Source organism: Myotis myotis, unplaced genomic scaffold (genome assembly GCF_014108235.1).
Source record: "Myotis myotis isolate mMyoMyo1 unplaced genomic scaffold, mMyoMyo1.p scaffold_m19_p_6, whole genome shotgun sequence".
NCBI classification, from domain to species: Eukaryota; Metazoa; Chordata; class Mammalia; order Chiroptera; family Vespertilionidae; genus Myotis; species Myotis myotis.
In genome coordinates this window covers 75066921-75085430 of record NW_023416368.1, presented here as the reverse complement: position 1 = coordinate 75085430, position 18510 = coordinate 75066921, and the positions used below count along the sequence as shown (strand labels likewise).

General features: G+C 39.5%; 1 protein-coding gene across 3 annotated transcripts in view; it reads left to right on the top strand.

The window, feature by feature from the left end:
* MSRA (methionine sulfoxide reductase A) overlaps positions 1–18510 on the top strand; it is a 400173-nt gene that overhangs the window by 156622 nt on the left and 225041 nt on the right. For all 3 annotated transcript variants that reach the window (XM_036313581.1, XM_036313580.1, XM_036313579.1), the window contains exon 2: positions 1732–1800. In XM_036313581.1, coding sequence (XP_036169474.1) covers positions 1732–1800 — 69 coding nt within the window. The remainder of the gene's footprint in view (positions 1–1731; positions 1801–18510) is intronic.

Genomic DNA, 18510 nt, shown 5'->3' with positions numbered 1-18510 from the left:
AAGGGATCATCTAAACTGGACTGAACTTCAGAAGCCTTCAGGTTCTAAAAGACTACAGTGGTGGTGCAGAGGGTGCTTAGGGCTCCCATGGGTTTGGATGGAGTTCCATGACCCTGTCTGTGCCTGTCAATCTGTCTTTCATTGCCATAGCTTCTCAGCATATCACCTCTAATATGCCCTAGACCAGTGGTCGGCAAACTCATTAGTCAACAGAGCCAAATATCAACAGTACAACGATTGAAATTTCTTTTGAGAGCCAAATTTTTTAAACTTAAATTATATAGGTAGGTACATTGTTATTAACTTAATTAGGGTACTCCTAAGCTGGCCTTTGCTAAAAACATCCTCAATCTGATTGAGGTGCATTTGCTGGGTCGACCCCTTCCAACTTCCCATCCACACTCGTCTTGTGTACTTGTTTCGTCTATCTCCTTTCCGAAAACCGACTTCTGCGCATGGGCCACGGAGTTTCAGTCGCACTGTAAGTGAGCTCCCGCACGTGGTATTTTGTGGAAGAGCCACACTCAAGGGGCCAAAGAGCCGCATGTGGCTTGCGAGCCGCAGTTTGCCGACCACTTCCCTAGACTCTTGGTTGCATCTATTCCTGGTTCTCACTCTCTGCCTTTCCAAGTCCTGCCTCTCCTTTAAGACTCTGCACAACTTGTGATTCCTCCAGGTCATTGGCTCTGATTTTCCAACTGACTGTCCCTGTGCTGTGACCTCTTTGCCTTTAGTCCTCATTCCAGGACTTAGCACATAATTGTAAGCTTTCTGGTAAAATTTGCTTTTGAATTGTTTACCCTCCTGAAGGGCAGGAAAAAATGTCATACTCTCCCCCCAGACCTCTCAGAGCCTAGCTTTAGTGCTGAGTCCTTTGCCAGAGTTCAATAAATCTAATGTGACCCATTACATCAAAATATATGCGCTACGTGTGGCAACGTGAAAGCGTTCTAGCCATTCTTCTCTTATGCATTTTTAATATAAATGCCCATATTCAAAAGTTGCTAATGCTATTAAAATACTCATAGATGGACCATATTCAGATATTCCTGATCTGGTTGCTGTTTGGTGTAATGGGAACAAATTAATGCTGGAAAACAATCACATGGTCACTTTTCATTCCTAAGTCCTTGATATGCACTGGGATGGGGAGGATGATTGGTGGAGGAGACCAGGGTGCATGAAGAGTAGTAGCAAGCACTAGAGTATCTGTCTGGGCTCTAAGAAGGTGAGTATCTTTGGCTCCTGAGAACAGTGCTTGAACTGTAGTGAAATGATATGTTCTTGAAAAGTTGGTCTCAATGTGACCCCGCTGTCGTTATGACTCACTTTATTGATTGGGTCTTCAGTGGAAGCCACCCAACCCCCCTGGAAGCTGGAGCTTCCCTTGTTCTCCAGGGGATGGCCTGGCACAGTGGGGACCCCCTGGCTAGGAGGCAGGAGCTCTCAGGCTGGGTTGGCATTGCCTCCACCTACTGCACAGTCCTGCCTAAGGCCAGGCCTCAGCACACTCATTTGCAAAGTGACATGTTTGCACAGCCTATCTCTAGGCTCTTCTATAAAAGATCAAACCCACAATACTTGAAACTGTCATAAGAGGGTAAGCTTTGGTGTCATTTCTAAATAAAAATGAGAAGCAGGCTCTTTGACACATTTAATGACATGTGTTAGCATGTGTGTAGAACTTTACACTTAACTTGCATTTCTTTCTTTCTCTCTTTTTTTTTATAGCCAAACATCACGTCAATGGCAACAGAACAGTTGAACCTTTCCCAGAGGGAACACAGATGGCTGTATTTGGTAAGATATCAACTCTGAAAGAAAACCCAAAATCGTGTGCAAAGACTAGTGCCAAATTTCTGAGTTTTAGCAAGTGTCCTCAGGGCTTCAAAATCTGGGCTCTTCTAGATATTTACAAATCATCGGAGCCAACGGCCCCCCCCCCCCAACTACTGAGTTTTTAGTATTTCTTGGATCAGAAAAGCTTATTCTATATATTTTAATATGCTTCCCCCCCCCCCTCTTTGCAGACCAAATATCAAACTGTGTATTTGCTACTTATTATGTCCACACTGTGAATTAACCTGATCATTTAGGGCTTGTGTTTTTCTTCCAGGGAGGGATTGTTTTCTTCCACATTGATACGTAATTTTGTTAAAGGCTGGATGGAATTCAAGTAGTTTTGAGTTATTTCACAAAACTCGATCTAGTTGAATGACCTCTGTCTCCTCCATTATGAATTGAGCATATTCTTTAGGAGAAAACATCAATTAAAATGTTTTAAGCAGAATAAAATGTGATCTCTGAGTGTATACAGGTGTGGGCAAAGGTAGATTTACAGTTGTAAGTACCCAACAGGTCGACAGGTGGACGAGGGCCAGTGGCATGGCCACCACAGTCCCCAGACCTCTCACCCCAGTGGACGTCTTTTGGGTGCTGTCAAAGATAAAGTCTTTTCACAGAAACTGCATACTGTGGGTGATGTGATTCACTGCATAAGAGAAGCGTGTTAAGAAACCATTGACAATAAAGAACTCCATGCCAAAGTGCTTGAGTGCAGCAAATAGACTGCGAGGATGTGACACAATGAAGGCCGGCAATTTGAGCAATTACGAGATTGTGCCTAAGTGCACTGTGCATTGCAACATTCTTCTGAGTTACTAAAGCTATTGTAATAATCATAACCTGCATGTCTTTTTTCATATGAACAACTGTAAACCTACTTTTGTCCACCCTTCTGCAAAAGACTGCAATTATATGGTGGAGCAGCACTTCTCTGTTAGATTCCAAACCTTTTAGTGGGGAAGTCCTTTTTAAAAATTTTATTTACTTTTAAAAAATATATTTGTATTGATTTCAGAGAGGAAGGGAAGGGAGAGAGAAACATCAATGATGAGAGAGAATCATTGATCGGCTACCACCTGCATGCCTCACACCGGGGACTGAGCCCACAAGCCAGGCATGTGCCCTGACTGGGAATTGAACTGTGACCTCCTGGTTCATAGGTCAACACTCAACCACTGAGCTATGATGGCTGGACGGGAGGTCCTTTTTAATTCATGGTTTCTCACCTCCTATCTGATGTCACCTAAACTTCCTTCAAAATGTCTCTACATCTGGCACTTCCTCCCTTCCTCTCCTCCTTCACTGTTCTTCCTTGTATCTACTTCTTGTCTGCCCTCTCCTTCTCCTCCTCCTGACTTCTCTCCAACAGTGTCCTGGGACCCTCTCAGGGATCTCCATCTCTGTTCTCTGGACTTTCAGCTTTTTGTTCTGGTTCCTTCCTCTGAGCCTCCAGACAGGTTCTGTGATCTCTCCCATCCTAAAACCTGCAGCCCCCAACTTCACTGCCTTCTCTAGCGTTCCCCTGCCCTGCTCTTGATGGCAGTTTCTTGCAAGGGCTTTTGTTGTATCACTGCTTTTAGCACTGAAGTTTCTTTGAGCTGGAAATTAGCCTCAGACAACCCATATCTATATTAGCCTACTCAGGATAAAATGTTTCCTTAATTCCAGAGCTGGAACAGAGTTAGCAATCGGTGATGATTTACCATTGAAGAGTTATGAGACAGAGAGCTCATCCTGGCTAGGTGTTTGTACATCTTGCTCCGTATGAGCTGTCACCTTTTAAAATATCAGTGTTTAGGGATTATTATACTCAGACATTTAAATGAAGGATTTGATTTTTTAAGAACTACGCATAATGACACTCTAAAAATGTGTGTCAGATATTTGACTCATAACTCCCTCTGAGGAATGATGTGCAGATGAGGCCATTTTACCTAAGTTGTCGGCCCAGCACAGTGTCTGTTACCAGGGTCACAAATGTCACATGAATGTTCAAAGGGTTCTTTTGAAGATTGTTTTTGTCATTTAGATTTTTCAACCCTGATACATGTTAGAAACTAGGTTTCGTGTCTTATTGGGAAGTGTAAAATAATACCTGTCTTAGCAGATTTCCTTCTGTTGTGATATGGGGAAACTTCGTTTCTGAAGGACAGTCCTAGTACCAGGCAGGCCAGTGGTACTGTTTGACCACAGAATTGGAAAGATCTGTGAATAGGGCTCTATGATGAGATGATTATTACCATCATCATTGTCATCATCATCATCATCAGCATCAGCATCATCATCACAGGTTTGGTTTATAATAGCTTCCCCCCAAATCCCAAATCAAGGCCTTTATTGTTCAACTTTGGGCAAGCAATTCCTCCTCTACAGGCCTCAATGCTTTTACCTGTAGGATGGGAAGGTTGATGGGGGGCTTTGAGACCCTTTGCTTCTGCGTTTTACATGTTCAGGACCAAAGGCTCATCCTGCAGCAGGCAGTCCCACTGTGATGGGACAAGGGGTGTGGTGTTAAAAGAGATGAATCATGTGCATAATTTATACAAGTACAGAATGTAAAATAGAATATTTTTTGACATCTAAGAATTTTTACATTATTAAAACTGCGGTTTGGCTCTTCCAGATGCTTAAATTAAGGTCCCTATTTTGGTCAAGTAGACGATTGCATTTTATGTTAATGTTTTTAAAATTGTTCTCACGTACATTACTTATCCACCTGGCCTCAAGTGGAGTGAGGAAGCGGTTTGTTTTGGGGGTGGGCTTCTCTCACTCTGGGTTGTTTATAGTTATACTCAATTGGTTAAACTAAGTATAGCACTTAGCTCTTTGACATATGTTGGGTATTTAATCCTTCCAGCACCTTGCAAGGCTGGTAGGATTATGTAATCCCCTTCCCAGAAAGGTCAAATGACTTATGCCAGATCACTCAGCCAGGGAGACAGTGGAGCTAGAATTATATATAGCCCAAGTCTGACTGACCCTGAAGTCCACACTCTTTTGACCATGTCCCTGGATTCTTGGCACAGGTTGAAGAAGCCGTGGGAGAGTCTGGCAGATTCACAAGTGCCTTTCAGCTGGATCCATGCACAAAAGTGTGATTTCCAGCTAAACCAATTTGGCAAATTGATTTGTGAATTTCTATGCATTCCCAGGGTGCTCTGAAGGGCTCTCGAGACAGCTTTTGCTTATAGTGACATCTCCTACTATTTATCTTTCCCGTTGATTTTAGTTGCATGTATTATAGAGGAGAGTGTCTTACATATACGAGTACTTGACTGTGAGTTCACCAAAGCAACAATAGCACTTCCAAAGATATGGGTTGTCTGAGGCTAATTTCCAGCTCAAAGAAACTTCAGTGCTTCTTTCTTGGAGGCTTTAATATTTTATGCCAAAATTGCATCATTAGTTTCAATTTCATTATCTATTGGTTAATCATTTGAATGTACCATGCTGTTGAAATAGGGGCTTTTAAATTTAATCCACTCTGAAAGTGGCCATTGAACTGCCAGTAGGCATTTATATTGGAGTGGTTACTGTAAGGAAGGGTAGAGTGAGGGACAGGGCATGCTCCATTGTGAAAAATACATGAATATGTTACTGTATCAAGTGACCAGAGATTATATACAGGGTGTCCCGAAAAACTGCATACACACTTTGAGTGATTATAAAGTCAGTGTTTATTAACATACAGTTCACTTTCAAAATTTAAAAGAATCTACAAAAATGAATAATTTTTTGTCCATGCCTGTTTTCAAACTGATGACCATTCTGGTCCAGGCACTGCTGATAACACAAAGCAATGGAATCACAAACATCAAGAATCATTTAGTTCGGTATTTGTACACCTTCAATTAATCAACTGTTGCTGGTTTTGTACCGTCAACTTTATCTTTTATGTACTCCCATAAAAAAAGTCTAGTGGCACTTTAGGATAAAATGTATTTGTTCAAAGCAGGGGTCCTCAAACTTTTTAAACAGGGGGCTAGTTCACTGTCCCTCAGACCGTTGGAGGGCCGGACTATAGTTTTTAAAAAAAACTATGAACAAATTCCTATGCATACTGCACATATCTTATTTTGAAGTAAAAAAAACAAAATGGGAACAAATACAGTATTTATATTTGCATGTGGCCCGTGGGCCATAGTTTGAGGACCCCTAGTTCAAAGCTTAGTCTGGCTTCACCCATTATTTCAAATTAATTAAACCTGAAAAGGAGTGAAAATTAAGAGAGTCATGAGCTGTTAAAGTGTGTATATATTTCTTGGGGAAACCCTATAGATTATTTCCTAGTTTCTGACCTATAATCTTCACAGATTAACTTTTTTTATTATTAGGGCAGAAGTTGTGGGATTTTTTGTTTGTTTTGTGTGTTTTTTTTTAAATATATTTTATTGATTTTTTACAGAGAGGAAGGGAGAGAGATAGAGAGTTAGAAACATCGATGAGAGAGAAACATCGATCAGCTGCCTCCTGCACATCTCCTACTGGGGATATGCCCGCAACCCAGGTACATGCCCGCAACCCAGGTACATGCCCTTGACCGGATCGAACCTGGGACCTTTCAGTCCGCAGGCCGATGCTCTATCCACTGAGCCAAACCGGTTTCGGCTGTTTTGTTTTTTAAAAATATATTTTTATTGATTTCAGAGAGGAAGGAAGAGGGAGAGAGAGATAGAAACATCAATGATGAGAGAGAATCTTGATCGGCTGCCTCCTGCATGCCCCCCACTGTGGATCAAGCCTGCAACCCAGGCACGTGCCTCCAACCGGAATCGAACCTGGGACCCTTCAGTCTGCAGGCCCATGCCTTATCCACTGAGCCAAACCGGCCAGGGCCTTCACAGATTAATTTTAAATTAAGATGTTCATCTTTTCAGATTTTCTTTGTGGCCCATTGGTGAGTCCTTGTCTTGTTTTCTGTGACCACAGTTCTTTAGCTTCTGTGTTGCGCTCTCTCCTCTGCACTTCGGGACAATGATAATGAAGGTAATAAGCTCTGCTCTCCTGTGGGTTTCTCCCTGTCTGTGTATGATGCTCTCTTTCAAGTCAGTGGGATACCTTTTTTCACAAGCTGGAGAAGCAGAACCGAACATTTTGCAATTACTTAATGCCTTTGTTCCTGGTAGCTGAGAGGGCCCCATGGCTAACATCCCTTTAATCCTACACTGGTCCTGTGAAGTGGGCTTTATTGTGCTCCTTTAGAGACAGAGAAACTGAGTCACCCAAAGATGAAAGAAATCTGGTCAAGCAGAGGGAATGCTTTTTCAGGCACGGGGACATCCACATTACATTTGTCAGCAGGCTCTACCTGACTCAGAAAGGTCTCTCGGCTCTCAATAACTTATTAAAAGTGACATCCCGTTGGCAAAGGGCCACTCCGTCCATGCTGAGAGCACACACTACAGCCTCTCTGTGGTGGTGGTTCTTAAGCATGGAGCAGCTTTGCATTTTATTAAAAATATTCCATGGTCAAGAAGATTTATCTTTTCAAAATAAAATAAGAGCTTATTGAGAAGAGTGCAGAAAAGTAGGGTTGGGATTCCTGTCTTAATTTTTAGTACAATTTAAAAAACTGAAATTACAATTTTTTAAAACTTTAAAGTATGGTACTTGACCATAAAATGTATCATCCAAAAGGATACTTTTGAGAATGAAAAGGGTGCTGTTAAAAATTATCCTATATAATAAAAAACTAATATGCTAATTAGACCAGATGGCGGAACAGCCTTCCGGAATGACCTTCTGGAATGACCAGTGGGCAGGGCCGCGGGGCCTCGAGGCAGCCGGGGCTGCGAGGGCCGAGCCCCTTGTACGAATTTCCCTATAATGAGAATGTACATTATAAAATATTGTGCTGAGTAATAAATACACATTGATTAAAGTTGAAATTGAAAAGCAATGAAATAAAATAAATAAATTGAGGTAAACAAGTGGAAAATTAAAATGCAGTAGACTTACATTATATATAGTATATATTATAGTATAACACCAGTAGTTATATTAGCTTCCAAGATGGTACTCAATATATACTGTTATATTCTTTCTGAATGCCTTGAAGTTAAAAGTGAAGTTATATTTATGAAACCATAGCAATTAAGTAAGAGATGGAGAATTGATCTGATCATACTCTTGCAATTTTAACATTGTCCTAATACTGTACTGTCCAGTGATGTAAGTTAATGAGCTCTCCATCATTAGAGGTATTCAAATGAGAGAGGTCATTTCTAACCAATTGAGAAGTGGGGCTAAATAGCCTTAAAGATCCTTTCTTCTCAATAAATGAGAACTTACTTTGTTTCAGAATGTTAAACCTTTTTGAAAAACAATTACTTCTAACTCTAAATTCTTTGATCCTACCATTTAGAAACCCACACCTAGGCTGTTTGGTGAGAGGTAAGATTCTGCCATGAGAGATCAAGATCATCAGGTTCAGGAATTGATACAAGGGACAACAGCAGAAGTGCCTCAGTGTTGTCATGGGCTTTTTGGCTTCATGGGCTTTTTGGCTTCCAGGAGTCTGAGAGCAATAGCTCTGTGAGCTCAAATCCCTGCAAAACCCATTTTCTCTGTCAGGTTCTCTTAGGGCTCTCCAAATAAGAGGGAGCCAAAGACAGCCAAGACATCATGAAAATGTGCTGATGATCTCGTTGCACACGTCTGTTTATAGCCAAGCTGCCAAGAATTTGCTAGCCTCTTTCTTGAATAGCTTTGTCAAGGACTGACCCCAGGGCAGGGGCCTTGGCTGTCAGAGGCCCATACATGCAGCTCACTCTGGGACTCACCTTCCACCCCAAGGGAGAATGAGCTCAGTGACTGTAAGATGAACCAATCAAGACACCTCCCCTCCCTACTTGAATTGGAGGTGATTTTTGAAACAGCCACAGTTATTTTGTCTGCCAGCCAAGAAAACAGCATTGAAAGCAGCAGGCAATATGTCAGACTTCAAAGGAAAATATATTGGTGTCTCATTGGCTTGAATCCAACATTATGTTGGTAAATAATCAAATCCCAGTGTGGCATATTTCTTCCTGAACCTTGACTGAAAACTACTGAAGACCATTCTGTGGGCTGTGGAGTGGCAGTCACTCATTCTAGGGAAAAGCCAGAAAGAATGACTTTGAAATGTGTTTATAATTAACCAAACAATCTAAATTCACAAGGCTGTTAGAACAGCAGGCTGCTAACTGGTGCAAAGTTCTTAAGTGATGAGGTACTTGGGGAAACAAAATTAGGCCTTCTTCCCATGGTAAGCTGAAGCACCTTTAAGGAACAATAATTGGTCATTTGGAGCCATGTTTTAAGATGCACTTTATCTTATATATCTTTTTCATGTGTGTGGTGATCTCAATTTTTATTTTCTTTTTGAGTGCGGAGAGGTCAGGTAATATGGGGAAGGAAAGAGGAAGAGACCTTTCCAAGCCTGTATTGAAAATCCCTTTTGATTTGTATGGCAGCCCACCTGATCCAAGAGAACACAGCTGGAGTCAGAGAGGGTGTCCTGGTGTGGGGAAGGGTGGGAATGTATTTAGAGAATGGAAGCTGGAATCTGGGTGGGGATTTCTGTGCTTAGACAATGGAGCTAAACCCATTGTAGAAAGGAATAAATCAAATGTTTGGTAAAGTAATACTTCACTTGTTTAGAGACCACGTATCCATCAGCCTTAGCATTGTGGAATGCGTGTAAGACCCAGAAAATAATTCCCCTCCCCAAGAAAAAAAAGTGTGGAGAAGTTCTAAAGAATTCAGAATTCACGGAGGTCTTGTAGTCAGATAAATCTTGCTGGGTGACTTCAGACAAGTTTGTGACTTCCTCTAAGCCCCATTCCTCATCTATAAAGCGAGGGGAAGAATAGTTACCTCCTAGGGTTGTTGTCAGAATGGCATGAGTCATCAAGGCATTTAGGATAGGGGTGACAGCATGCTGTTAGATCTCAGACTTTTCTGCTCATAGGGCCAGCTGGGGAGGTACTCCTTGCAGGGGCCACCTGCTGACCCCAGTTAGAGCTAACTGTGATCAAGGCCCCAAGCAGGTGACCCCAACATTAGTCTGTTCCATTTGATCCATAATCTCTCTGAAATAGACCTGATGATTCCTTTAACTCAGGGATTTTGAAGGATAACACACAGCATTAGTTGAGAACTGATCTAATACTGGCTGGGTACGGGCCAGCCCTTGTTAAACTTTCTTTTAGGTCCACTCTCATCACTGGCCTAAGCTAAATTAGACTGATGCCTTTCTTCTGAGTCAGTACAGAGCTCTCAGAAATACCAGTATTTCTCATTTGGCCTCAACTATAGAGCTGGTCAGTTTTAGCTATTTTTTTTTCACTATTATCACTAGTATACAGTGACTATCCATTTGACCAACTTTTAAAACAGTTTTGAAAATGAGAAAGATTTATTTAATTTATCTTACAAGTACAGCAGAAATTTCTATCGAGAAAATATGCTCAAAAGGATGTGCCGGAGAAACAGCCATGTTTCTACTGCTTCTCTGGTAATTAACATTTTTAGAAGAGAAACATAGATATGGAAAACAACAAAAACTAAAAAAGTTAATTGTTATTCAATTTAACTCAATCAGCATGTTTAAGAAAAATACTGAGCCTGTGTTGCAGGTAACATAAAAAAGAATATTCTCTCTCTTCTTTTCATTCTTCCCAACCACTTATTTTGGGCCTTGTTATAAAATGAAATACAGGAAAATCAAAGTATATACAAGAGATGGCAAAATAACACTTATTAGATTTAAGTAAATGTTAGACCTGAGAAAAATATGAGAAATGAAATATACAAAGAGCGCAGCCACAATTCAGTTTAACTGATAGAAGTTGGCCACAAATTTTCTTCTATATTTTCTGACAGATATGTAAAGATCAGTTAGTTGTATAATTGGTTTCAGGTTTTAAAAATTGTGGTAAAATATAAACACTATAAAATTTACTATCTAACCTTTTTTAAATGTACTATAGAATTAAGTACATTCACATTGTTGTGCAACCATCGCCACCACCCCCCTCCTGAACTTTTTTATCTTTCCCAACTGAAATTCTTTATCTATTAAATAATAATTTTCATTTCCCCTCCCCCCAGCCCTAAGCAACCACCATTCTCCTTTCATTCCTGTTTTAAGGCTAATATTTCACTGAATTTACATACCACATTTTGTTTATTCATTCATCTGTCAATGGACACTCTGTTGCTTCCACCTTTTGGCTATTGTGAACAATATTTCTATAAACATGTGTGTACAAATATCTCTCCAAGACCCTTCTTCTTCTTTTTTTAATGTTTCTATTGATTTTAGAGAGAGAGGAAGGGAGATGGAGAGAGAAACATCTGTTGGCTACCTCCTAAAAACCTCCTATCGAGCCCACAACCTGGGCATATGCCCTCATCAGGAATGGAACCGGAGACCTTTTGGTATATAAGATGACACTCAACCAACTGAGCCTCACTGGCCAGGGCCAAGACCCTGCTTTTAATTCTTTTGGCTATATACTTACAAGTGGAATCACTGGATCACATAGTAATTCTGTGTTTCATTTTTTAGGAACTACCATACCATTTTTCATAATGGCTGAACCTTTTTACATTCCTGTCAACAAAGCACAAGGGTTTCAATTTCTCTACATTCTTGACAACATTTGTTATTTTGTTTGTTAATTACCATTCTGATGGTGTGAAGTGATGATTGGTTTCAGTTTTAATGATACTGAAAATCTACATGCTTGGGGGAATCATAAGATTTCCTGATTCTAGAACCAGAAAGAAATTTCTTTTCTAGGATATTAATAAGGAGGACGTGTAATGTAAGAGAGTCAATGGTACAGCTCTAATAACCTTGGAGTGAGCAGCATGAGGAGATTTGTGAGCTGTTGGTCACACTGCTCCTCTCTCTGGGTTCCTGATGTCCACCAGGGGCAGTTTGGTTCACATGCGCTTATGGGTACCACAGTGTGCTACTCTGGCAGGTAGGCTCTGGCTTAACCTAGAAGTTACTTGTCTTGTATCAAAAAGAGTCAGTGGACTAGTTATCTTTTAGGTAATGCTCTATCATTGTTATTTTTCTCACTGGATTTTAAAATATATTTATTTTTTAGTTCCTTATTGTGAAAACTTTCAAACATATAAAAACAGAGAGACTACTATAATGAAGCCTCACTCACTCAGCTTCAACAATTATTAGTTAGGGCTGAATATGTTTCATCTGTATTTCCACTCACTCTCCTTCACCCCAGGTTATTTGAAAGCAAATCTGAAATGAATATAATTTCAACCATGAACATTTTTGTATATATCTCCAAAAGAGCAATTTTTAAGAAAACACACCACAATGCCATCATTGTACCTAAAAATAGTTCCTTGTTATCATTGAATATCCCATGAGTCCATATTTCCACTGTTGTCTCATAAATGTTTTTTTCAAACTATTTGCTTGAATCAGGATCTAAATAGAGTCCATACATTTCAACTGGTTGATATAAATATTCAGTCTCTTTTAATCTATAAGTTCATCTCTCTTTTCCCTTGCAATTTATTTGTTTGAAAAATTAGATGATTTATTCTGCACTGTTTTCTTCAGTCGGGGATTGAATGGTCATGTTTTTCAGGCCCCTGTATTTTCTGCAAACTGGGAGTTGGAAGCCTGATCAGAATCCATAGGTATAAACCATTTAGGAGACATTTAATAATCAGTTGCCTCTCTTTTGGTGAAGCCATTAATGATTATTGCTTAGATCTATTACTTTATTAGAGGCTGCAAGATGGTAACATTTTAATTCTAGCATTTCCCTGTATTTATGAACTGGAATATTTCTATAAAAAGAAATTTCCATTTTATCAACTATTTAGTACCTTGACATCTAGTTTGATTAGGAAAGCAGCTTCATTTCTCCCCATATTTACCATTTTGCTCCATGTGTCTGTGCATGGATTAAATGTATATTCATGACTCAGAAGCATACATAAGTATAGTTGCTGAAGTCAAAAGTGATTTAACAAGTGATGGAAACCTCTTTAATTGGACTGAATGACCATTTTTGCTTATGCATTTAATGAAATTATTGATATATGTAACCGCTTGCTCAAATGCTTGAAAATATAATCACAGTAGACAGATTTCCTCAACAGATTTGGGTAAAACAAAGAAGTGGCACATAGTTGGGTGGCAGAAGGTCATGTCTCCGGCAAAGTTGGATCTAAGGGGCAGCCTTATTCTCTCCTGTTCTCGCCCCGGTTTTGTGACCAGGGGACATGCTGCCATGTGGGTCTGGTCCTGAACCTCAGTGTCCCAGGATCAAAAAGCCAAATCCAGGTGGACCTGAGGGCTGGAGACCATCTTGCTTCTAGACATGGAATGCTTTCAAAATATTGAAATGATGGAAATGGATAAGCAGCCAAGAAATGACAAATCCTCCCCAGGAATGTTGCTTACCATGAAGACGAATAACTGGGCTGTTTCACCTGGGGTGCTTTTTCATGTTTTGGCTTCATATTGTGAACGAGTTAGAGGGTAGATATAGACATATTTATTAGAGTGCATTGTCCATACTTTCTGCCCTCCAATTTTCACAGAGTGAGTAGGTAAAAACTATGTGCAGTTTTCACTGCCAAACATTTTGGGATTCAAGAAGGAGAGCTCTTTATTGACCCACTTATTTTTTTAAAATCTCATTTTATTTTTATTATTATCATGTATATTTTTGTTATGTTTGGAATGATGCTATGTATAAATAAAGTAAACAAAATTAAAATAATTTTTAAGAATGAAATTTTTTAAGTCCAATACAATGTACAGTTATTTTTTAGGGCAATCAAAATCCAGCAGTGCCAGTTCTGTTTTTTCTAGGGATAACTGGAAATGCTATCACTGAAAACCTAGGAAAGTGGTATCCAACTGAAGCAACATATTTGATCCACACTGAGAAACAGTTGTTTAGCCCAGCATACCTTTAGCCAAAGTAGTGTGAACAACGATGAAAGACTCTGAACTTTTCCTGCATTCTATAGAAGATAGTGTCTGCAATATACCAGGGGCTATTGCACAACACACATTTTGTCTTCCTCTTGTGTCAACAATGCCCCAGGACTTAGACAAAGGATTATCATGGACCAAGACCAAGTATCTTCGTTGAGCCCAAAGACATTGGGATCAACAGGATGTCCTCCTGCTGTAGGCCTCACCATATATTCTTCCAAGTCTCAGCTGCAATTCCAAGACTCATGATAAAATAGAAAGAACTCATGATCGTTCATGGTAGACCTTATCATGAACAAACTCAAAAAGATATTTAAAAAAATATGCTTGCCCTAACCAGTTTGGCTCAGTGGATAGAGTGTTGGCCTGCGGACTGAAGTGTCCCAGGTTTGATTCCGGTCAAGGGCATGTACCTTGGTTGTGGGCACATCCCCAGTCGGGGGTGTACAGGAGTCAGCTGATTGATGTTTCTCTCTCATCGATGTTTCTAACTCTCTATCCCTCTCCCTTCCTCTCTGTAAAAAATCAATAAAACATATGTTAAAAATTAAAAAAAAATATGCTTACCATAAGACGAGTGAAAATATTCTCACGTGACATTCCAGAATGAAGCTTTCTCAGGAATCAATGCTGTTTCTTTTGTGGGAAAAGGAAAGATCACATTTCTGATCTCTCTTAAACACCCCTATGCAATCCTTTGAATCTCAAATGTCTTTCTATGTGATGACCCTTTCTGGTTTCTTAATTTTCATAATACTGTCACTTGTCAGGTCAAGAGAAAATATCTCCAGTGGCAGCCTGCATCCATCTTGCTTAATACACCCATGTATTCATTTAGTACTTGGAAGAACTTACTGTCACCCTTTGTCCATCAGGCTTTTTCTTCCTTGGTGTATGACCTTGGCCCAGATGGCACTGACATTTGCATTGGGAAGAGTTTGTATTCAACTCATAGGGAACATTCATGGGAGAGAGTTTGGGAAGGTCATCTGGGAAAGTTTTAGGAATATGATAACACTAGGAGCTTAGAGAAAGACCTACCTGAGGAACCAGTGAACTGCCATGAAGGCATGGGAACTGCTTACGAACATTCCTTTGTTTAGGCTAAAAATTTGTGATTGGTCAGTATGTTCTTTGGCCAGGTCTTACCCAAACAGCTTTGTAGTAGAAATGTGCAAAAGGGTGACCAGAAGATGGAAAAGGCCTCATCGGCATGGATTCAGCATCTGCCCTTGCTTTCCCATCTGTAAAAAAATTAGAGCTGGATTCTCAAGCAGATAGCCTGGGCTTTAATCCTGATACCAGTACATAGGTCTTCAGTGACACATAAACAGCTGGGCAGGTACACCAGCTGAATGACAAAGAGCTTTTCAATTGCTGTTAATGCATTGGTAACAGGACTAAAAATTTTGTCTCTGTTTTTTCTTTTTCATGTAGGACTTTTTAAATCTACCTAGCAATGAAATGTCGGTAAAAATACCAGCAACAACCTTTATATTTGTGAAGTAATTTTCACATTATAAAGTATTTTCATATATATAATTTTACTTGTTCTTTGTATTTAACTCTGCGGTAAGAAAACGGAGGATCAGAGAGATTAAATGACTTTAGGGTCAGGCTACTAATTAATGGTAGAACTGGGTCTAGCATTCAGATAATGTATTCAAGTATTAATCAAATTGTTCACTCATTGCAGCAGGAGACAAACAGAAACCCCCTACTCCTCAAAGAATTTACACTCTAGTCAGGTAGGACAGTAAATAAGATAACTATCTGAAGTATGTAATATGGGATTTCACAGTGTGATAAGTGCTGTCGATTAAAATAAAATGGGGCGGAGAATAGGAAATGCTAGGTTGAGGTTGGGGGTTACAATTTAAAACAAGGTAGTCAGGGAAGGTGTCAATGAAATGGTAATATTTAACCTAAGACCTAAAGGAGGTTGTCATGCAGAGATCTGTAAATTAAGCTTTCTAGGCAGAAGGAATATTTAAGTGCAAAGGCCCTGAGGTAGGAATGGGCCTGGCATGAGGCCTGTGTGCTGGGGTGTAATAAGCAAAGGAGTGTGTGTGTGTGTGGGGGGGGGGGGGGGGAGTAGTAACAGAGGTCAGACATTAAGAGGGAGTTAAATTATGAAGTAATTGTGTTAACTGTGGTTTGTACACTATGGGAAGCTTTTAGAGGATTTTGGGCAGAGGAGTGACATGATATGACATTTTTTTTGAAAGAACCATTGTGGCTGCTATATTGAAGATAATTTGTTAGGATGGTGAATAAAGTAACAGGGGTACCCTTTAGGAGGCTATTGCTTCCTAGTCCAGTACTTTTGACTTGAATACACACTGCCTTTAATTAGTAATAATAATAATAATAATAATAATAATAATAAATCTTCACACCTTTTTGTGTATTTCTCAAATGCTAAGTCTTCATAGTTTGAAAAATTCAGGGATTAGGGGTGCTGGCACCCTGTGCAGTCAAAAATCTGTGTATAAATTTTGACCCCAAAACTTAACCCCTAATAGCCTACTGTTAATTAGGAGCCGTACCGATACCATAAATCGTCGATTAGTATGTATTTTCTATGTTGTATGATTATATACTGCATTCTTACTTAAATTAAGCTAGAGAAAATAAAATGTTATTAGGAAAATCATAAGTAAGATAAAATATATTTCCAGTACTATACATTTGTTGGTTTGTTTGTTAATTCTCACCTGAGGATATTTTCCCATTGATTTTTAGGGAAAGTGGAAGAAAGAGGGAAAGACAGAGAGAAACATCGATGTGAGAGAAACACGTTGATTGGTTGCCTCTTGCAGGAGCTGCAGCCAGGCCTGGGCCTGGGAGGAGCCTGCAGCCAGGCCTGGGCCCTTGACTGGAATCAAACCTGGGACCCTTAGGTCTGCAGGCAGACGCTATATTCACTGAACCAAACCGGCTAGGGCAGTACTGTACATATTTATTGAAAAAATCTGCATATAAATGGACCCATGCAGTTCAAACCTGTGCTGTTCAAGGGTCAGCTGTATTTTTTATCCCTGCATATTAAGACTTTAAATGGCCCTTTTAAATAACACATTAGCTAAAACAGATACAAATACTTTGTGTAGAGTATTTAGGTATTATTATTGCTGTACTTACAGATCAATATTGCTTCCATTTTTAGGTGGAATTAAATTACTCAGAATCATGTTGAATGTGTGCATTGATTCCATTCAAAGTGAGTTCCACAATGCATTGAACAGTTTAGAAGCACTTCAGATTGTATTTCTGGTGCACACAAAATGTGGAATGGAGCACAGGTCAAAGAAATGTAGTGAATGTAGTGATGTGATTTAAAACATGAAATCAATGCTTAAAATAAGACTAAAATTTGTCAGTGAAGTAAATCAACGTTTGCATGAATCTTTTAACTCTCTTCTAGCTCCAAAAACTGTTGGGATGGAATGTCTCATATTTGTTACCAGCCAAATTTGTGTTTAAATCCTAACTCAGTTGATTTATATTTTTAAAAAAAAGCTTTTAGAGAGAGAGAGGGAGGGAGTGAGATAGAGAAACATTGATGTGAGAGAAATATCAATCAGTTGCCTCCCGTACACTCCCCAACCGGAGATCAAACCCACAACCTTGGTTAGTGCCCTGATGGGGAACCAAACCCATAACCTTTTGGTGTATGGGACAAAGCTCCAATTAATTGAGCTGCCCGGCCAGGGCTCAGCTGATTTCTGAACTTGCACAAATTTCTGAACCATTAGCTGAGGATAATTTTATCTTTGGACAAAATATGTGTAAAAAATTCAGTTGTCTGCAAGGATTGGAGAATAACCAAATGTTGGTCTTTGGACAGAACCTAGAAAAAACATAGTTCTTGAAATAAGGAAAACAAACTTGGTAAGCACCACATTTGACCAGCTTTTTCTTTGAGGTCAGTTCCCAGTTCCTAGTTGCTTATAAAAAAAAGAGAAAGCAAGTAGAAAATGGCTATCATATTAGGCTGAAGAGACAGAGGTGGAAACTAGGAGCTGCTAGAGTAGCTAGAATCCAGTGGGAAACATTCTGGAAGGAAGGAGCAATAGAGGGGGGATCCCAACATCTTTGCACAAATTTCCCTCAAATCTGTGGTTTACTTTGTCTGTGCATGTACAGTGTGAGACTCCAAGGAAACCAGGAGAAAGCAATTGATAAAAAGCTGAGATTTCAGTACCTGCTTAGTTCTTGCAAAGAGCTTGAGTTCAAGTCCTGCTAAGTTAGACATAAAATTTTATGTTTTTCTTTGAAACTCTAATTATAAAGCCAGGTTAAAGGGTTATATCATAGGGCTAAGGGGAAAAGCAAAATAAGCCCATTCTTGTAAAATCTAAAACTAAGCTTCCATAGGATCAAGACAACCCACCAGTAATTTAATTGCTTGACAGAACAAAATTCAACATTCTCTGGAAATCAGATCACAAAATCTAACATGTATCATCCACAGTGTTTAGTATGCAATAGAAATGATTGGACATGTGAAGAAACAAGAAAAGGTAAAAGAGAAAAGTTAATAGAAGCAGGACCAGAGATGAGTCATATGTTGAAATTAGCAGATAAGGACTTAAAACATATACATTAAAGAATTTACAGGACAAGGTAGACAGAATGGGTTGATAGGAAAACATTAACAAAGAAATGTAAACTATAAAAAT